At 47.9% G+C, this 21,662-nt stretch overlaps 1 protein-coding gene across 1 annotated transcript in view; it reads left to right on the top strand.

The window, feature by feature from the left end:
• The window catches only part of LRCH3 (leucine rich repeats and calponin homology domain containing 3), a 127,905-nt gene that overhangs the window by 90,096 nt on the left and 16,147 nt on the right, over positions 1-21,662 (top strand). The window contains exons 11-19 of the mRNA XM_081329965.1: positions 726-821; positions 2,000-2,051; positions 2,174-2,323; positions 5,228-5,275; positions 8,121-8,174; positions 16,275-16,323; positions 18,530-18,643; positions 19,300-19,418; positions 19,677-19,814. Coding sequence (XP_081186091.1) covers positions 726-821; positions 2,000-2,051; positions 2,174-2,323; positions 5,228-5,275; positions 8,121-8,174; positions 16,275-16,323; positions 18,530-18,643; positions 19,300-19,418; positions 19,677-19,814 — 820 coding nt within the window. The remainder of the gene's footprint in view (positions 1-725; positions 822-1,999; positions 2,052-2,173; positions 2,324-5,227; positions 5,276-8,120; positions 8,175-16,274; positions 16,324-18,529; positions 18,644-19,299; positions 19,419-19,676; positions 19,815-21,662) is intronic.

Consider the following 21,662-nt stretch of genomic DNA (forward strand, 5'->3'; position numbering starts at 1 on the left):
CCTGGAAAAGTGGTAGCGGGAGAAGGGAAAGAGCTGAACCGGTGGCAGCACCGCACAAGCCTGAGCGAGAGACGGCTGGAGCTGCAGGGCTGTCGGGGCTCATCGGAAGCGCCAGGATCAGCGCCAGGATCCAGCTGGAGCTCAGCACCGATCCTGTCACTTCTGCTGAGCCCAGAAGAAGTGCCGATCAGCTGGAATGTTGCAGCATCTCCAGGGTCTTCTGATTTACATTCAGATGCTTGGCAACTGATTCCTATTTATGACGGTCACAGTGTCCCAGGGTCATGTGAAGGGACCAAAACCTGCTGCAACCACCCAGCAGACGGGGGGGGGGGGGATAAAAACCAAACACCCCCCCCCACCCCACCCCCTGCTGCCAATCCTGAACAGAAATGCTCAGAACAATGAAAACCTCGGACAGGAGGAAGAGCGCCGCGTGGGGGCAGGCAGGTGTCTTGCTCGGCTGTGGCTTGGGGGGCCCTTTTTTCAGTGCTATTGTAACTTCAGTCACTAAGCGAACTGTTGTAAGTTGAGGACTACCTGTACTTCATCACTTTTTCCTTTTTTTTTCTTTTTTCTTTTGGTCTTCGAGTTTTTGACACCTTGCTAGGCGACTGGTGGCACTCAGATGTTGCCATATCCTAAAAGTGGTACAATGGGTGAAAAGGTTGAAAAGCCCTGCCTTAGTCCACCATCTTCTATTTGCTGTATTTATGTGTTTGCAGAGATGCAGAGGAATTAAAACGACCCGAAAGTCTGAGTTTAATGCAAGATAGGGAACGACAGCAAGGATTAAGGAGCTTTGTAGATCGGGCAGAAAGGTAAGGATTTGAAGGGGGAAAATATCCTTTGCTAAATAAAGTACAAAACACCATGTTAGAGAGGCTTTTCTTAAAAAATAATAATAATAATACTTTCAATTATGATCTGCCCAGAGCTCAGGTATCCTAAATAAAGCAGTTTTGGGATGCTAACTGGATTCATACAAATTTCTGCACAGTGCTGTGTAGCGTGCGGTGAATCATTTTTCATTCATTCATTGGATTTTGTTTATCCTGCCTTTGATTATTTTATAGACAACACAAGGCAGGAAACGGAATATTCCTTCCTCTTCCTGTTTTCCCCCCAACAACAGTCCTGTGAGGTGGGTTGGGCTGAGAGAGATTGATTGTCCCAAAGTCACCCAGGTGGTTTTCATGCCTAAGGCGGGACTAGAACTCACTGTCTCCTGGTGATTGGCCCAAAGTCACCTAGCCTGTTTTCATGCCCAAGGTGGGACTAGAACTCGCCATCTCCTGGTGATTGGCCCAAAGTCACCTAGTCAGTTTTCATACCTAAGGCGAGACTAGAACTCACCATCTCCTGGTGATTGGCCCAAAGTCACCTAGTCAGTTTTCATACCTAAGGCGAGACTAGAACTCACCATCTCCTGGTGATTGGCCCAAAGTCACCTAGTCAGTTTTCATACCTAAGGCGGGAGTAGAACTCACCATCTCCTGGTGATTGGCCCAAAGTCACCCAGGCAGCTTTCTTGCCTAAAGCAGGACTAGAGCTCACTGTCTCCTGGCAATTGGCCCAAAGTCACCTAGCCCGCTTTCATGGCTAAGGCGGGACTAGAACTCACCATCTCCTGGGGATTGACCCAAAGTCACCTAGCCCGCTTTCATGGCTAAGGCGGGACTAGAACTCACCATCTCCTGGGGATTGACCCAAAGTCACCTAGCCCGCTTTCATGGCTAAGGCGGGACTGGAACTCACCGTCTCCTGGGGATTGGCCCAAAGTCACCCAGCCTGCTTTCATGGCTAAGGCGGGACTAGAACTCTCCGTCTCCTGGTTTCTAGACCAGTAGCTTCACCACTACACTCAGTGGAGTGTGCAAGCTGAAGTCCCTGTGAGCATAGCATAAATGCTCCAGTCTGTGGAGCATCTGGCACAACTTAAAAGAGTTACAACGCCCTTCATTTCTCCTGTCCCGGCTAAATTTCTCTCTTCCTCCAGGACTTGCCGAGACTCTGCTGCCCTCGGGCCATTGTCCTGCGCTTACAGTCAGGTAAACGGTGCTTGACGGATTTTCTTTCCCGTTTAACCTGTTGCCAACTTCCGAAGGAAGCGGCTTGTGGCTTTTCTGTCAGTGCATTGTCCCCCTGTGTCTCTCTTCCCCCCCCCCCCCAGACCGTTCCCACGGAGGCTGACCCACCCAAACGGCGCGAGCCTTTCACGGAGTGGACGCGGAGGGAAGCGCAGCTGGCGGCCCTCCATTATGAGGAGGAGAAGAGGAAGACGAAACAGATTCAGAAGGAAGCGGTTCTCGATTTTGTCAAAGTAAGGAACTTCTCAAGCCTCCCCCCCCCCCCCGACTAAGCTCTGCCTCTTAGCACTGACGACGTCACCGAGGTGGATAATGAAAGGTCTGCAAGGAAACCACCCTGCTCAGAGAGCACCAAAGACCCCACACTTCTTTTACTGCCTCCTCTTCCTCCTCTTCCTCTTCCTCTTCCTCCGCAAATCCTTTCCATTCTAGCGCTGATGACGTTACCTAGTTGGGTAAACCATGTCCCAAGTCCTTAACTTTCCAGTAGCAGGGCTAACCCACTTGCCATGTAGTGGAAGTGAGTTTTTTTGGAAATACAATTGGGTATGAGAGATCAGGAACAACTACTGCTGCTACTACTACATCATCATCATCATGTTGGGAGGGATTTTGGAGGTCATCTAGTCCAACCCCCTCCCGCTCAGGCAGGAAACCCGATGCCATTTCAGAGAAATGTTGGAGCATTCACAGGTTCTGGAGGCAGGTGGTTCCACTGATTCATTGTCCCCACTGTCAGGAAATTCCTCCTTAGTTCTAGGTTGCTTCTCTCCTTGACTAGTTTCCATCCGTTGCTTCTTGCCCTGCCTTCTGGTGCTTTGGAGAAGAGCTTGACTCCCTCTTCTTTGGGGCAGCCCCTGAGAGATTGGAAGACTGCTATCCTGTCCCCCCTCGTCCTTCTCTTCATTAAACTGGACATACCCAGTTCCAGCAACCGTTCCTTATATCTTTTAGCCTCCAGTGCCCTAATCATCTTTGTTGCTCTTTTTTACACCGTGGTGACCAAAACTGGACACTGTATTCCAGGTGTGGCCTTACCAAGGCCTTGTAAAGTGGTATTAACACTTCACGTGATCTTGATTCTATCCCTCTGTTGATGCAGCCTAGCACGGTGTTGGCTTTTGTGGCAGCTGCAGCACACAGCTAGCTCCTATTTAAGGGATCGTCCACTCGGACTCCGAGATCCTGTTTAAGATTATTGTCCTAACAAGTCCCTCCCTTCACTTCAAGTTCTCGCACTCTTACTATAAATTAATTCACCATTTGTCACCCTGTTCCTTGGGTTGTTCTCCATCCCACCCAGGGTGATGCCTTTCAGAAGTGGCTTTGGAAGCTCCTGGGGGAGAAAACAGAACATGGTGGAACAGAAGAATCTGAGTTTCAGCTGAAACCTAAGGAAACCATCTTACCTGGAGTTTTTCCGTGTTTCCCCCCAAAATGAAACCCAACCGGAAAATAAACCCTAGCGTGATTTTTCAGGACGCTCGTAATATAAGCCCCACTCCCAAAATAAGTCCCGGTTAAGGTTGTCAGCCAGACCGGATGCATTTAGTACCATATTTTCTCTGAAAATAAGGCGTCTTTTTGAAGCAAAAAGTAACATAAGATAAGATAAAATAACCTTTATTGCCCTTTTTTTTTACTGTGGGCACAACGACACACATCAAAAATGAAATTTAGTTGCCCCCTCTGAAAGCGAACACGCGCGACACACATCTAAACATATCATATGCAACATACGTATAGACCCACACCCATCCATATACATAGCATATAAATAATTAAAACACTCCATCTTGAAGCTTGAGAGTCCAGAAGGTTGATACCGTATGGAACAAAACCGTGGCTGAATCTGGATGTTCTGCTACGCGGATACCACAAAGCCCCCACCCACCCACCAGAAGGGAACAAGGAAAACAGGTTGTGAAGAAGATGTGTCGTGTCCCAGATAATCTTACGGACCCTGTTCAAACAAGACTTCCGTGCTATGTCCTGGATGGGAGGGAGGCAACTGCCAATGATCTTTTCTATCGTCCTCACCACTCTGTGAACTGCCAATAATCTTTTTCTGCTGTCCTCACCACTCTCTGCACCGCCTTCCTATCCGAAGCAGGGATGCTTCCAAACCAGACTGTGATGCCGTATATAAGACCCAATCTTTATTTCCGGGAAAACCCAGTAGAGCAGGGATCTCCAAGCTTGGCAACTTCAGGACTTGAGGACTTCAATTCTCAGAATTCGGAGGAACCCTGGGAGTAGAAGTCCGCAAGTCTTCAAAGTTGTCACGTTTGGAGACCCCTGGGTTAGAATACTGGCCTTTTATGGTCATTACTGGTCAGGGAAAAGCTTGTCCAGGTGGGGGATCTTTCTCTTCTTACCAAGAAATGCCGAGGAATATCTCCGGACCAAGGACGTTCCACCGCGTCTGTGAGGATTCTCGTTCGTGCAGATAATGGTTCTTTTCCCAAAGGCAACTGGACTTCCTTTGTTTTTCCTTGAAGACGCTCCGCTTCTCATCCAAGAAGACTTTTCAGTACTGCCTGAACGGTGGAGGATGGAAGGATTTATGTTCTTTGCAGTCATCTGGTTGTTAGCAGTCTTTCTGAGAGTCGTCGAGGCCACCTGGAGGTTTATCTGTTCCTCCAAGCAGGCTCCGCACGCCTCTGCCCCATTCAGGTGACGCTGAGGGCACAGATAAGCCTCCACGTGACCTCAAGGACCCTCGGAAAGATGATCAGGCTGTCTGCAAGGAATAGCCATCCTTCCACCTTCCCACCCTCCAGTCAGAGCTGAAGAAGCTTCTGGGATGAGAAGCGAAACGTCTTCAAGGAGAAACAAAGAATGTCTGGTTGCCTCTTGGGGGAAAAAAAAACCTTTGGGACGTTCCACCATCCCATCTATTGTCTCGTCTGCTAACGGAGGCTGAAAACGGGGACGGGTGGGTGGGCGGGAAGGCCCCCAACTCATTTGGAGCAGAAATGATGAAACCCATTTGTTTCGGCTGGAAAGAAACCCCTTCAAATTATCCAGCCTTAGTATTCCAGGGACTACCCCCCCCTCCCTCGCCCTCTCCCTTTCTAACGCTGTCCTCAGTTTCCCCTCCCGATTCAGCGACTTCTTTCTCTTCTTCTCCAAAGCTCAAGGCGTCCCAGGCTCCGCGGAAGCAAAGTCCTCTGGAGAACGAGGTAAGCCTGGATGGATGTCCGTTACCCTTTTCCGCTCTTTCTGCTAAAAGCTTCCCAGGCAGACGAGTTGCCCCTTAGGCCGGTGGCCACAAGCCTGTTTCCTGGGAAAGGCCCCCCCCTCCCCGTCCCTGTGGCATCAGCGGAAGTGCCTGAAAAGCAAACAAGGCTATTATGAAAATGCAGCATTTGATCTAACAGTGCCGACTTTGTTAGGTCTTAAGGCCTCGTTCCCCTCCTTCGGGCCTTTCTTTTGAATTTTTCCTGGAAAGGACACAGGAGGGAAGTTGGAGCGGGCAGTCAAACTGGACACACTAAAGAGAAGATGCCAGCAGTAGTTCTGTCCCAACTCTCCAGCCATTTCGTTCAAATCAATGCCGCTGCTCCTGAAATCTAGGGCGGTCGGCCACTCACTCACTCACCCACCCACCAGGCCGTTCCATTTACGTTGTTTGATACCATTGAAGACGTTTCAGGATCCAACTAGGTAAAACCATCAGTGTTAGAAGGGAGTAAGCTTCGCTCCCTTCCAGCACCGATGACGTTGCCTAGCTGGGTCATGAAATGTCTGCAAGAAAGCCACCCAGCTCAGAGAGCACCCAGGACCCCACAATCCTCCTCTTCCTCCTCTCCACAAACCCCCTCTCCTTTCTAGCCCTGATGATGTTCCCTAGTTGGGTCATGAAATGTCTGCAAGAAAACCACCCAGCTCAGAGAGCCCCAAGGACCCCACAGTTCTCCTCCTGCTCCTCCTCCTCCCCACAAACCCCCTCTCCCTTCTAACCCTGATGATGTTACCTAGCTGGGTCGTGAAACATCTGCAAGAAAACCACCCAGCTCAGAGAGCACTCAGGACCCCACAGTCCTCCTCCACCACCACCACCTCCTCTTCCTCCTCCTCTCCACAAGCCCCCTCTTCCTTCTAGCCCTGATGATGTTACCTACTTGGGTCATGAAATGTCTGCAAGTAAACCACCCAGCTCAGAGAGCCCCAAGGACCCCACAGTCCTCCTCTTCCTCCTCCTCCTCCTCCTCCCCACAAACCCCCTCTCCCTTCTAACCCTGATGATGTTACCTAGCTGGGTCGTGAAACGTCTGCAAGAAAACTACCCAGCTCAGAGAGCACCCAGGACCCCAACAGTTCAGCCCCGAGCTACAAATATTCTCTTCTAGTGGTACAGTTGAAAAGCACTGGCTCTGCTTGGCGTTGTTGCGCCTTCCCTGCACACACACACACTTGCTTCGGAACACAACTGCCTCACAAAGCATGTGCCATCCTCTGAATCGTGCAAGCCCCAGTGCGCTTCACACCTTCCAAGCACTCAAGGCTGATATATCAGTGGGTTCTCATTCCAATCTCTCCCCGTTTGACCTTTGCTTTTTGCCTGCAATACCTTTTTTCTACACCAGGGGTAGGCAACCTTGGCTCTTTTCTGACTCGTGGACTTCAACTCCCAGAATTCCTGAGCCAGCCACGCTGAGGGGAAAGGGAGAGGTTTCCAAGCTGAGCCAGGCTGGCTCAGGAATTCTGGGAGTTGAAGTCCACGAGTCAGAAAAGAGCCAAGGTTGCCTACCCCTGGCCTAGGCCTCTGACTCGTGGACTTCAACTCCCAGAATTCCTGAGCCAGCCATGCTGAGGGGAAAGGGAGAGGTTTCCAAGCTGAGCCAGGCTGGCTCAGGAATTCTGGGAGTTGAAGTCCACGAGTCAGAAAAGAGCCAAGGTTGCCTACCCCTGGCCTAGGCCTCTTTATGACTCGTGGACTTCAACTCCCAGAATTCCTGAGCCAGCCACGCTGAGGGGAAAGGGAGAGGTTTCCAAGCTGAACCCTGGCTGGCTCAGGAATTCTGGGAGTTGAAGTCCACGAGTCATCAAAGAGCCGAGGTTGCCTACCCCCTGTTCTACACCATTCGAAAAGAGTTGTTGTTTAAAAAATAATAATAATAATAATAATAATAATCCTGGGGTGACAGATCAAATCCTTACCCTACAAGGCTTTCCGTTCTGGTTCCAGTCATCCTGTTTTTTCTCTCACCGTTGTTTGTGTGCCTCCCAACTGCGTCTTGTCTCTCTCTGTGCCTTCCTAAATTATTACGTTGCGACTTTGGGGGGGAAAAAATGTGCAGAGGAGAACAACTAAGAGGATCCAGGGCCTGGAGACTAAAACACACGAAGAAGGGCTGCAGGAATTGGGTTTGGCCAGTCTAGAGAAAAGAAGGACTGGGGGGGGGGGGGACATGATAGCAGCAGCTTTCCAGCATTTGAGGGGCTGCCCCAAAAGAAGGGGGACGGTGGGGGGTCCCACCTATTCTCCAAAGCACCAGAAACAACCATGACGTAAACCAATCCAGGCGAGAAGCAGCCTGCCATTAAGGAGCCGTTTCCCCCCCCCCCCCCCCCCGGCGGTGAGAACAAGGGAAGTTGCCGTTCAGAAGTTGCTCCATGCCTGCAGGTTTTTCAGAAGAGACGAGGACAGCCCCCCCTTCTTGTCCCAAATCGTACAGGGTCTCCTGCTTCCAGCTCTGTAATGAATGTTCTTTGCTGGAAAATGTTGGGATTATTTTTTATTTTATTTTTTTTTATTTTGGAGTCGTGCTGCCTTTTGGAGGCAGGCCGGGGCTCCGGATTCAATTGCGGCTGGGTGAAATGGTGGGATTTATTAAAAGAGCTAATGGGGGGGGGGGGTCCCCATCCCCACACACCTCCCTCTCCCAAGCCTTTGCTGAGGAGCGCCCTGTGCTTTCCGCGTAAAAAAGCCTCGTTCGTTCCAGATGTCTGTGCTTGTCTGCCTACTGCGGTGTTGTGGTGTTCTCTTGTCACTGACCCGAACATCTCTTCCCGCGTCCGCAGTGTCCCTTTCCATCCAGACGCTCTCAGCACACTGATGACAGTGCCTTGCTGGTGGTAAGAATCCTGCACGCCGTAGCCTGCTTGGGTGTCGGCCTCTGAGCGCAGAGCTGGCATGTGTTGGTAGGGTGGGCTCGGAGGAGGCCGTTTATCCACGCAACCCCCCCCCCTTCCCCCAAATAGCATAAAACATGGCTGCCCTTCCTGGCAAATCAGGATTATAGAGTTGGCTGCAGCCAGCATTCCCGGCTCTTTTTCCTTGCGAGCTTTTTCCCCCGTCGTGATCCGGAGTCTGGAAGAGCATCGCGAGAGATGATTTTGTAATAATAATAATAGTAGTAGTAGCAGCAGCAGTAGTAGTACTAGTAGTAGCAATAGGGGCCTTAGGTGCAATCCCAAAACCACTTGGACACCATCATCGGCATTGACAAATTCGCCATCAGTCAATTGCAAAAGGCGGCCTTACTAGGAACTGCTTCCATCCTGCGACGAGATCTGTGATACCATGAAACATCCACATCTGCCTATCCCAGGTCCTTGGGAAGGACTCGCTAGGTAGACAAAAATGCCAAATCCAGTCTGAACATCTGGCTGGCTGTGCCATGATCAATAATGATGATGATAATAATAATAATAATAATAATAATAATAATAATAATAATAATAATAATAATAATAATAATAATATAATGTTGGAAGGTACCTTGGAGGTCATCTAGTCCAACCCCCTGCTGCAGTCCTCGCCTTAATGACCACATTTGATATTTCGGTGGCAAGTCGTTGAGGTCGTCAAAGTTGACCCGTCCACCCGAACCGGATTCCATTTTAACAACTGCCTTTTTAATTTGGTCGTTAAGTGAGCAGCCGTGCTGGTTAAGTGAATCACATGGTTGTAAGTCCAAATCCAGCTTATCCAATGGGCTTTTTTTTCTTTTTTCTTTTTTTTTTTTTTGCCACAAAATGTGATCGCGTGAATGTGGAGCCCTGCAAGTGGTTGTAAATTTGAGCTGGTTTGCCAGGCGACCAAAATATGGTCACATGACTGGAAGAGTGGAGGCAGTTGTAAACTTCAGGTTTTAAATAATTTATTGGGTGGTTTTTTTCAGTCCATCACAACTTTGAACTGTCGTTAAGCATCGGTCGTAAATCAAGGACTGCCTGCCTGTCCTCCTGGAAATACAGGTAGTCCTCGACTTATAACCACAATTGAAGCCAAAACTTCCGTTGCTAAGCAAGACAGCTGTTCAGTGAGTTTTGCCCCTTTTATGACCTTTTTTTTCCCTTTGCCATATCCGTTAAGCATATCACTGCAGTTGCTAAGTGAATCATGTGGTCATTAAAGGAATCGAGCTTACCCCATTGGGTTTGCTTGTCGGAAGCTGGCTGGGAAGGTCGCAAAAGGAGATCACATGATCCCCGAGACAATGCAACCCGTCGTAAATGCGAGTCAGTTGCCAAGCAGCTAGATTTTGATCCCGTGACCACAGGGGACGCTGCAACGGTCGTAAGTGTGAAAAACAGTCAAAAGTCACTTTTTTCAGTGCCGTCGTAACTTTGAACGGTTGCTAAATGAACGGTTGTAAGTTGAGGACTGCCTGTACAACTAATCCTATAAACTCAAAATTTCTGTCCATCCCATAGACGGTGGATGACCAGTTCATTACAAGGACTAGGAATATACTTATTTTTTTTCCCAAATGCAAAGCTTTTTGAGCTTGAAACGGGGGCTCTTTGACCATCCCACGAGTGTTTTTGAGCTCAGAGCTCCGAGAGTCGCTTTTATTGGTGAGAAGGGCGGCGTATAAATTTAATAAATTAACAACAACAAAACCCCACTTCTAGAGTGGTGAGAATTTCATTGGGATGTCTCTGTCAAGGTTGAAGCAGTTGCTTCAAATATAGATAGATAGATATAGATATAGATATAGATATAGATATAGATATAGATTAGATAGATAGATAGATAGATAGATAGATAGATAGATAGATAGATAGATAGATAGATGATAGAGATACAGATAGATAGAGATACAGATAGATAGATAGAGATACAGATAGATAGATAGATAGATAGATAGATAGATAGATAGATAGATAGATAGATAGATAGATAGATGATAGATAGATAGATAGATAGATAGATGATAGATAGATAGATTTAATTTTTAATTTAATTTATTAATATTTCTATACCGCCCTTCTCCCGAAGGACTCAGGGCGGTGTACAGGGCAAGAATAAAACACAGAAATTTACAAAAGATAAAAGGTAATTAAATACATGCCCAATTAAAAAATACAGTTAATACATACTAAAAACCCCAATAAAAATAGTAAAAACCCCACCAATCCCCCCTCAGGCCAGGCCGGCTTGCTCGAACAAGTATGTTTTCAGATCGCGGCGAAATGATAGATAGATAGATAGATAGATAGATAGATAGATAGATAGATAGATAGATAGATAGATAGATAGATAGATAGATAGGCAGGCACAAAACAATTTTTTTAAAAAAATTCAAAACATTTTGCATGCCGGTAACAAACAGACAAATGTCCAATGGATTTCATTTATTCTGCCAAAATTTGGCCCAGGACTGAAAATGTAAATGGATACACACCTATTATTGTGAAAAGCTTTCCGTGATTGTGACATGGCAAGGTAGATTTGGATCCTCTTCGTGTTGAATGTGATAGACTTATAGCTGTGTGTCTCAGCCATGGCTGTTTGTTTACAAAGCGGGGGACATCAACTCCCAGAATTCCCTAGCGGCAAGGCTGGCCAGAGAATTCTGGGCATTGAAGTCCAGACCTTTTCAAACAGCCAAGGTTGAGAAACATAGCTTCCTCTATTTTTTTATCGTAAGTTTCGTGTGCGTGCGTGTGTGTTTGTAAAAGTCATTCCAATTACGAATGTTTATCACCTATTTTGGTGATCAAACCTACCTAATGAAGACTAAACACTTGGTTTTAATCAGTTTCAATTAGTGATGTCATTAATCCAGATCCCATTTTTAAGATCGTCCACTTTTCACGTCACCCTATTTCCATGTTTTATGCTATTTCCTTCCTCCTTGAGAGATCCTTTGGCACCTTAAAAATAGCTGCTGGCTTCTTGGCTGTAGCACTCTGCTTGCTCCTGCATGTTTACGGCTTGCATGCGTGTTCCGTGTTGTGCTGTGTTGTGTTTCAGTGCTTCCTCTTGTCAGCTCAGACATCTCAGCCCGATCCCGGAAAGAAAGAAACCGCTCCAATAACCTTCTCACCGGCTCAGTTGCCGCACTGCAGCTCTGTATTTCTTTCTTGCGGAAGTAGAAAGAGGTTGGAAACATCATTTCGGATTTGAGTTGACAGAATGCCGGTTTAGTCTTAGCCGTGATTAAGCTGGATAGCATTTTAAATCTCAATCCTACTGAGGAAAAGTGAAGCCAGTTTGCACCATAAGACTCATGCCATTCGCTATAGTCCACTGAATTAAGAAACAAGATAAATTGCAATTCATTGCCACCTTCCTTCCTTCCTTCCTTCCTTCCTTTCTCTGCCTTCCTCTTTCTTTCTTATTATTTCCTTCCTTCCTTCCTTCCTTCCTTCCTTCCTTCCTTTCTCTCCCTTCCATCTTCTTTCCTTCCTTCCTTCCTTCCTTCCTTCCTTCCTTCCTTTCCTCCCTCCCTCCCTTCCTTCCTTCCTTCCTTCCTTCCTTCCTTCCTTCCTTCCTTCCTTCCTTCCTTTTCCTTCCTTCCTTTCTCTCCCTCTTTCTTTCTTATTATTTCTTTCCTTCGTTCCTTTTTTTCTCTCCCATCCTCTTTCTTTCCTTCCTCCCTCCCTTCCTTCCTCCCTCTCTCCCTTCCTTCCTTCCTTCCTTCCTTCCTAGGCTGCCCCAACTCAGACCAAGTGACTCTGGCTGACATACAACATAAACACATATCAATAATAATAATAGTGACTGCAAAAGAAAACAAAGGCAATAACCTTAGCGATAGGCAGCTTGGGCGCGGTCCCAAAACATCTGGAGTGCCACTTGAACACCACCGGCATTGATGAAACCACCATTGGTCAGTTGCAAAAGGCAGCTTGGCTTGGGACAGCCTCCATTTTGCAGTGATACTTCTATCCCCCTCAGACATCAACATCTGCCTCTTCCCGGTCTTTTGGAACGGCTGGATAGGTGGACAAAATAGCCAGATCCAGTCTAAATATCTGTCTGACTCCAACCAACCGTTTTAGACATAGTAACAAGCAATGCATAAGTGTGTTTGTGTGCCTTCGAATCACCCAACTGGCTATTATGCCTAAGGCAGGACTAGAACTCACCATCTCCTCATGACTGGCCCAAAGTCACCCAGCCAGCTTTCATGCCTAAGGCGGGACTAGAACTCCCCGTCTCCTGGGGATTGGCCCAAAGTCACCCAGCTGGCTTTCCTGCCTAAGGCGGGACTAGAACTCCCCGTCTCCTGGGGATTGGCCCAAAGTCACCTAATCGGCTTTCCTGGCTAAGGCGGAACTAGAACTCACCGTCTCCTGGGGATTGGCCCAAAGTCACCCAGCCGCCTTTCCTGCCTAAGGCGGGACTAGAACACCCTGTCTCCTGGGGATTGGCTCAAAGTCACCTAATCGGCTTTCCTGGCTAAGGCGGAACTAGAACTCCCCGTCTCCTGGGGATTGGCCCAAAGTCACCCAGCCGCCTTTCCTGCCTAAGGCGGGACTAGAACTCCCCGTCTCCTGGGGATTGGCCCAAAGTCACCCAGCCGGCTTTCCTGCCTAAGGCAAAACCAGAATTCCCAGTCTCCTGGTTTCTAAGCCAGCAACTTAATCACCAAAGCAAAGTTTAACTTTTGTTTTGCAAATGGTCCTGCTACAGATGGGACCTGGGCAATACCAGCTCTTCCCAGCACCAGTTTTTCCGGATTGCTTTCCCTCTCTTTGGCACCCTTCTGCTGGGGGTGGGGGTGGGGGGCAGGGCTCTCCCAGCATAACGGGTTATTGTCTGGCCAGCCTTTGTTCCCCACTTCCCTTCTTACATCACAGGGCCTGGCCAGCCAAGAAGTTGCTCCAGCTCTGAACAATGATTTTGGCTCTCGGGTAAGGAAACGGCCTGAAAGCAGATCCGAGAAGCTATGTGAAACCACCCTGGTCCTTGCAGCCAGCTCGACATTCCGCCCTTTGCGTGCACCAAAATAAAGTTGTGGGGTTTAGTCGCCTCCCTCCACACTTGAGGTTCACGGCAGGCTTTCTGGTTGCCGGTTGTAGAATTGCGGAGGGGGCTAAAATGACTGTTTGGGAAGCGCCTGGTGCTTTTAGCTGCAATTAACTCTGTTGTCTTTCTCCAGTTGTGCAAAACTGCATTGCCGTCTGGGACGAAGGTTTGGGAGTGGGTGGGCTTTGATTGATTGATTGATTGATTAGCCCTTGGGCCATGTCAAAAGTGCAACATTCCAGAAGCAAATTATTACTAAAATTTGATAAAAAGCAATTTAAAATGGAATTAGATGAAATGCAATTTAAACCGAAATTGGAGTAAAATGAAATGAAATTGGAATAGAATACAATAATCTATAGATAAAATATGATGAAATATATATTTCGGTGGTTGGGGAGTGTGTGTTTTTGTACACACACAAGAGGGGGAAGGAAAAGGGCTGAAGATGGATTTGAATGTCGTGCATCTGAATGTCGAATGGGGGTTTTCCGGCCCTGCCCCACGGCTGCTGCTGGCAGGATGGAAAAGCAGGCCCTGTTACTCCCAGTTCAAACCTTGTTGCAAAGAACACAGTCAGTCCTCAGCTTACGGCCACAGTTGAGCCCAAAATTTCCGTTGTTAACTGAGACATTCCTTAAGTGAGTTTCATCCCGTTTTACGACTTCTTGCCACAGTTGCTAAGTGAATCCCTGCAGTTGTTAAATTAGTAACACGGCCGTCAAGTGAATCTGGATCCCCCACCCCAAATGAACTTGGCTTGTCAGAAAGTTGCAAAAGGGGATCACGTGACCCTCAGATACGGCAACCGTCATAAACGTGAGCCGGCTGTCGAGCATCCGAATGCAAATCATGTGGCCACGGGGAGGCTGCAAGGGCCAGAAGTGTAAAAAAATGGTCCTAAGTCTGAACTGTTGTAAGTCGGGGACTACCTGCACGGGTTCCAGGTTTTCTAAATTTAAAAAAAATCCTAGGCAGGAAAGTGTCCCATGCCGAAAGGATCAAAAATTCACCTTAGTGACACCTGGTTGGAAGTAAGCATAGCGATATTTTAAATTACGCCGAGTTCAGGTTTTGTTTCGTGATGGTGAAATGAAGAAACACAGGCGGCCCTTGACTTAACGACCACAATTGACCCCCAAATTTCCATTGCTAACCCAGACGGTTGTGAAAGTAAATTTTGCCCCATTTGACGACCATCCTTGCCACTGTCGTTAAGTGAATCACTGCATTTGTGAAGTTGTAAACACGGTTGTTTAAGTGAATCTGGCTTCCCCCATGGACTTTGCTTGTCCAAAGGTCACAGAAGGGGATCACGTGACACACACACCCGGGGACACGGCGACCGTCGTAAATATGAAATGGTTGCCAAGCGGCCAAATTTTGATCAGGTGACCGCAGGGATGCTGCCACCGTCATGTGAAGATGGGCGGTCGGTCCCTTTTTTCAATGCCGATCAATCCTTCAAAGAACTGTTGGAAGAGGACCGTATTTATGGCCGGTTATGTTTCTTATTAGAAGGGGATGTGTTCTGTTCCAGCCTACGACCGCCCTGTTTGAATGTCAGGGTCAACCCCTTTTTATAGTCAACAGGCTGGAAAAACCCAACCAAATTTATTTACAAAGAAACCAAAAGTTCAAACGAGTTAAACAGGAATAACAGACCTGGACTCTAGCAGAAGATCTTCAAACGGTTGCTTTCCGCAACCAGCACCTCCCACACCTTCCCCTTTTATCAGCAGTCCCAAGGCGTGGCTTCTCATTGCCTTCTCCTCCTCTCACCGAGTTGCCTCATTGCCTTTCTCTGTTCTGCTCTGCTGGATTGCCTCCTGCTCCTAGCGTCCCTGAATAGATCCAGCTGTGATTCATCTACATCCAATACCTCGTGCTCACACGGCTGAGTCTGATGAGGAACATGACGGGAGGGGCCAGGCTGAGAGTCCTGCAGTGCATCAGAGCCTTCCTCTGACAGCCTCCAAACCCCTCCTCCTCCTCCTCTTCAGAATCATCAGACTCAGCTGCCAGTATCACAGGCTGACGCTGAAGCACAACAGGATGTTTGGTTAGCTCGGCTGGGAAACTCTCGCCCTTTTATGACTTGCGGACTTCAATTCCCAGAATTCCTGAGCCAGACAGGAATTCTGGGAGTTGAAGTCCACAAGTCATAAAGGAGCCGCGCTGTAGTTCCCACCGCCGGGCGAGCAGAACGGATGGGCTTTGCTTTTCCGAAAAGTGGGCCCGAGTTTAGAATTAGGGATGGACATTCTGTGATAAAGAAATACTTCTCGATAAACCCTCTGCCCTCCTCCAATTTGGTACCTTGGATTACAGCTCTCATCAGCCCCAGCCAAGTCCACGTTGACCGGGAGTAATGGGAGTTGTAGTCCTGCACATCTGGAGATTGATCAGGTTGAGGAAGGTTGGTTATGTACGTTTGCTGTCGAACCCTTTCATTGTTTTTAAAAATTACATCCCGCTGGAGAGAAAGGTCAGCTGGCATCTTGCAAGGATTTTGTAAGCCTCTCAAAGAAATTGTGGAATTAATTTTCAAACCCGAACTGTCTCAAAAGTGTTTTCTCTGGCTTTGGCAAACGTTTTGTACACTGTCGACGTTTCTGCTTTATTTTAATTTTCTCTCTCTCTCTCTCTCTCGCAGTAATTAGGACCTGCTTTTCTCTGGCTGGCTTAGCAGACGCTCTTTTCTGCTGCGGCTTTTGTTCCTCTAAATTTAATCTCAAGAGAAGGAGACGTTGCTCTCCGTTATTGTACTACCCAAAGTATCGGCTCCTTCTCTGGGACAATTTCTTTAGAGTAATGTCCTTTTTCTCTCCAGAGAATCGGCACGCTGCCGAAAGGTTATTCTTGCTATTCTGCATTCTGTCTTTGGGTGTCAGCTGAAGGTCTTGAGAACTTCACCTTTCTCTCTCTCTCTCTTTCTCTCTCTTTCTCTCTCTCCCTTCGATCCACAGAGCGAGGACCGATCCACCATCTCGCCGAATCCACCCACTTCTCAAACAGGTAAAACACGGAAGGGGCCAACCGCAGATTCGTAACGAGCTCAGCAGAAAGTCCTTGCCAGCATTCTGGATCTTGTCCGGATGATGATAATGAAATTGTCCCTCGCGAGGCCTTGGGTGGGGGGTTACATTTCTACATTAACCTTGCGAGTTAGCAGGAGACGGCCCAGAAACACTCTTTTTCTGAGCTTATCTCCCATAACTTTCAAGGATGGCTATCCAAAAGAGCAGTCGTAAGGTACCCGTGACTGCCTGTCGCTTGAAATCAAAGTTTTCCCTAGCCACCCATCACTTCTGCTTTCCAAACGCCTCCTGGTTAGTTTGTTTATTTTATTAGTTTAGTTTAGTCTACTTATTTTACTTTTGTTTTATTTTGGGTTGTTTTATTTATGATTTCAGTTTATGATTTTATTTAATTCTATGATTTGATTTGATTTAATTTAACGTATTGATTTTTTACCCTGTCTTTACATCTTAATAACGAACTCCAGGCAACATGCATACCTAATACTCCTCCTTCCTCCTATTTTTCCCACAATGACGACCCTGCGAGTTGGCTTGGGCTGAGAGAGAAAGGGCTAGCCCAAAGTCACCCGGCTGGCTTTCCTCCCTAAGGCAGGACTAGAACTCACCGTCTCCTAGTGATTGTCCCAGAGTCACCCGGCTGGCTTTCCTCCCTAAGGCAGGACTAGAACTCACCGTCTCCTAGGGATTGTCCCAGAGTCACCTGGCTGGCTTTCCTCCCTAAGGCAGGACTAGAACTCACCGTCTCCTAGTGATTGCCCCAAAGTCACCCGGCTGGCTTTCCTCCCTAAGGCATGACTAGAACTCACCGTCTCCTAGTGATTGTCCCAGAGTCACCCGGCTGGCTTTCCTCCCTAAGGCAGGACTAGAACTCACCGTCTCCTAAGTGATTGTCCCAGAGTCACCCGGCTGGCTTTCCTCCCTAAGCAGGACTAGAACTCACCGTCTCCTAGTGATTGTCCCAGAGTCACCCGGCTGGCTTTCCTCCCTAAGGCAGGACTAGAACTCACCGTCTCCTAGTGATTGCCCCAAAGTCACCCGGCTGGCTTTCCTCCCTAAGGCAGGACTAGAACTCACCGTCTCCTAGGTATTGTCCCAGAGTCACCTGGCTGGCTTTCCTCCCTAAGGCAGGACTAGAACTCACCGTCTCCTAGGGATTGTCCCAGAGTCACCCGGCTGGCTTTCCTCCCTAAGGCAGGACTAGAACTCACCGTCTCCTAAGTGATTGTCCCAGAGTCACCCGGCTGGCTTTCCTCCCTAAGGCAGGACTAGAACTCACCGTCTCCTAGGGATTGTCCCAGAGTCACCCGGCTGGCTTTCCTCCCTAAGGCAGGACTAGAACTCACCGTCTCCTAGGGATTGTCCCAGAGTCACCCGGCTGGCTTTCCTCCCTAAGGCAGGACTAGAACTCACCGTCTCCTAGTGATTGCCCCAGAGTCACCCGGCTGGCTTTCCTCCCTAAGGCAGGACTAGAACTCACCGTCTCCTAGTGATTGCCCCAAAGTCACCCGGCTGGCTTTCCTCCCTAAGGCAGGACTAGAACTCACCGTCTCCTAAGTGATTGTCCCAGAGTCACCCGGCTGGCTTTCCTCCCTAAGGCAGGACTAGAACTCACCGTCTCCTAGGGATTTTCCCAGAGTCACCCGGCTGGCTTTCCTCCCTAAGGCAGGACTAGAACTCACCGTCTCCTAGTGATTGCCCCAAAGTCACCCGGCTGGCTTTCCTCCCTAAGGCAGGACTAGAACTCACCGTCTCCTAGTGATTGTCCCAGAGTCACCCGGCTGGCTTTCCTCCCTAAGGCAGGACTAGAACTCACCGTCTCCTAGTGATTGTCCCAGAGTCACCCGGCTGGCTTTCATGCGCTCTGAGAAGGTTACAAAAGGTGATCACATGATTCTGGGACTGCAACCCTCGTCAACACACGCTAGTTGCCCAGCGTCCAAATCGTGATTGCACGGTCCACGGGTGGGTGGGTGGGTGCTGCAACAGTCGTAAAGGTGAGGACCGGCTTTAAATCTGTTGTAACTTTCAACTGTCGCTTAAAAACAAATGGTTGTAACTCTAGGACTTGCTACAGTTTGGTTCTCTTTGCTTAAATTGTCATAATAAGGTTTTTGCTTTTCTCTTCCACCCCCTCCTCCTTCCCCCCCCCTCCCGCCACATCCTTCCACGTCTCCCTTTAGTTCACCTCTCTCCCCCATATCCAGGCCCAGCTGCCCCTCTGTCCCACAGAGCAAGTCCCCAGCGACCCGAAAGCTTCCTTTTCCGAAATGCTGCCAGAGAGGAGGCAAACAGAGGTAAGCCGAACAGCTCGACCGGGTCGGCCGGCCTCCGGGTTACACAGCGCGGCCCAAGCCGTGTCCCTTGGCGATGCTTGGTTCCAAAGCGGAAGACTTAAAATTGGCCGCAAGCAAGAGCAATCTTGCATTGAATGAAAAATGTGGATTTCAGCTACTGATTGAAAAGCAATTTATGCCATCTACAAAAAGAAAACAAAAGTGGGATACAAATTCGTACAGTGGTTTGTAGTGGCGCCAAGGTATTTATTTATTCCTTTAGACCGCACCTTTCTTATTTTTGTAAGCAACTCGAGGCAGCGAACACACGGTTGTTCAGCGAATCCCGCTCCCCCCATCGACTTTGCTTGTCCGGAAGTCGCAGAAGGGGACCGCGTGATCCCCGTGGACGCCCCGACCGTCACAACTATGAGTCAGTTGCCAAACGTCTGAATTTTGATGAGGTGACCGTGGGGACGCAGCGTCGGTCGTTAAATGTGACACCTGAACCGCAGAGTCACTTTTTTTTCAAAGCGCTTGTAACTTCGGACAGTCACGAAACGAGCTGTTTTACGTCAAGGGCCCACCTGTGTTTATTAATATGTCTGCCCTACTATAGTGGTAGAGATAGCAATTGGGGTTGAGTCTTAATGGCCACAATTTTGCCTTTTTTTTAGCCCCGACGCCGCTGCCTGCTTCGGCATCAACTCCGGTTAATTGCTCAGTGGACGTCGCCGATAATCACGATTCCACCCTGCAGGAAGAAGATGTTTTGGTGATAGAGCAACTGCGAAAAGTACGTAGCCGGGTTGCGTTGGAAGACGTGGTTCTTTTGTTGGAACGGACAGTGGGGTGGAGGTCCAAAGCTGAGTGAGAAATAAAAGCCTTGGAGACCTAATATGTCTTCGCCCATCACACTAAACCAGTGTTTCTCAGTCTCAGCAACCTTAACTGCAAATGGTCACTAGGTGAAGTCAAGGGCTCCCTGTAAAATACTTAACCTGCTTTTCTTTTAGCAACCATTCTGCCCCCCCCCTTTTCCCCCCCCCTCCAGAACATTGAATCTCGGTTGAAAGTGTCCTTGCCGAACGATCTCAGCGCAGCCCTAATGGACGGCGTGGTGCTTTGCCATTTAGCCAACCACGTGCGGCCTCGTTCTGTTCCTAGCATCCACGTGCCCTCGCCAGCTGTCGTAAGTATCCCGGTGGGAGCTGTTGGTGGGGGGGGAATAGAATGGAAGATAAGAGAAAGAATGGAATACAGAATAGAATAGAATACAGAATAGAATAGAATAGAATAGAATAGAATAGAATAGAATAGAATAGAATAGAATAGAATAGAATAAATGAATAGAGTAGAATATAGGAAATGAAGAGAATAAAATAGAATATAGGAAATGAAGAGAGGAGAAGAGACTACTTTATTGGCCAAGTGTGATTGGACGCACAAGGAATTTGTCTCCGGTGCAGAAGCTCTCCGTGTACCTACAAAATAACAAAGTAATAATCATCATCATAATATCAAAGTAATAATGGATCATAATGTCCAATAATAATAATCGCAACAGTGGTGCCAGTAAGAGAAGGGAGCAGAAGAGACGAGAGGGATAAAAGCCACGGAGCCCCGTGCGGTTGAAGTAAGAATTGCCTTACAGACTTCTCAGAGCTTATAGCACATTGCAGAGGAAAACCGCTTTCTGGCTGATCCCAGCTTAATCCCGGCTGACAACGACGCCAACATGGAACAGGCCAGATCCTGACTCCAAAGCGTCTCGGAGAAAGCCAGGATTTCTCTCTCAGCTCTCTCGAACTTGCAAGGAACCCATTGCAGGTAGTCCTCAACTTAACGGCCACAGAATTACCTTTGCTAAGTAGGACAGTTGTTAAGCGAGATGGGCCTGATTTTACATCATTATTTTTTTTTGGCCAAGGTTATGAGGACCCAGATTGTTGGGGGCAATTAAGTTGACTTTGTAATAATGCCGCTTGGGGTGTGTGTGAAAGCCCTAATAAGCAGGCATATACATAGAATGAAGGCTACTGCTAAGCTTGTAAGCCGCCCTGAGTCTTCGGAGAAGGGCGGGATATAAATGGAATTAAAATAAAAAATAAATAAAAATTCAAGGAATCCTTCAGCTGTTAAGTGAATCACACGGTCGTTAAGCGAATCTGGCTTCTTCCATTGACTTTGCTTGTTGGAAGAGGGCCAATGACGATGGCCTGACCCAGGGCTGCTGCTGCTGCAACATATTGTAAATAACTGCTGGGTGCCAAGCGCCCAAATTTTGATCACATGATTGGGGGAAAATGCTGCTGCGGTCATAAGTGCGAGGACTGGTCGTAGCTCTCTCTTTTTCAGTGCCGTTGTAACTTCAGTCAGTAAGCAAATGGTTGTAAGTCTAGAGGACTGCCTGTATCTTGGAAGTTATAACTGCAGGGAGGATTGACATCCCAATTATGAGAAAGAAGAAAAAGAAAGAGAGAGAGAGAGAGAGAGAGAGAGAGAGAGGAAGGAAGAAAGAAAAAAAGGAAAGAAAGGAAGGAAGGAAGAAAAAGAGAACGAAAAAAGTGAGAAAGAAAGCAAGCAAGCTAAAAATCTATAGGGAAAACGTATTTATACTCCTACTTGCTGCTGCTATTTCTCTGCAAAGAGGCTGCCTTGACGTTTAAAAGTCTTTCCCAGGACGGTAAATTCCTAATACTGCTTTCAAGATAATCTGAATTCGGGATTGCTATCAAGGAAAAAAAAAACATCAGGAGTCCGGTAGCACTTTTTCCACCTCTTCAAGTGTGATTTGAAGGGCATCAGCTTTCAGGAGCTGCAGCTCACCTTCCTCTAATGCAGCATTTCTTATATAGTCTGGGGAAGGTTTTTTTTGGGAGGGGAGCATCTGTAAAATCAAAATTATTTGGCCGGACATTGAAGATACTTGCGAAAATCTTAACCAGTATCCCTCTTCTCATCGTTTTTCATTTATTAAGAAAGATCTAGCTACCAGACTCCCCTAATTTGTGTGTGTGTGTGTGTGTGTGTGTGTGTG

The sequence above is a fragment of the Vipera berus genome (assembly GCF_964194415.1).
Source record: "Vipera berus genome assembly, chromosome: 5".
Taxonomy (NCBI): Eukaryota; Metazoa; Chordata; class Lepidosauria; order Squamata; family Viperidae; genus Vipera; species Vipera berus.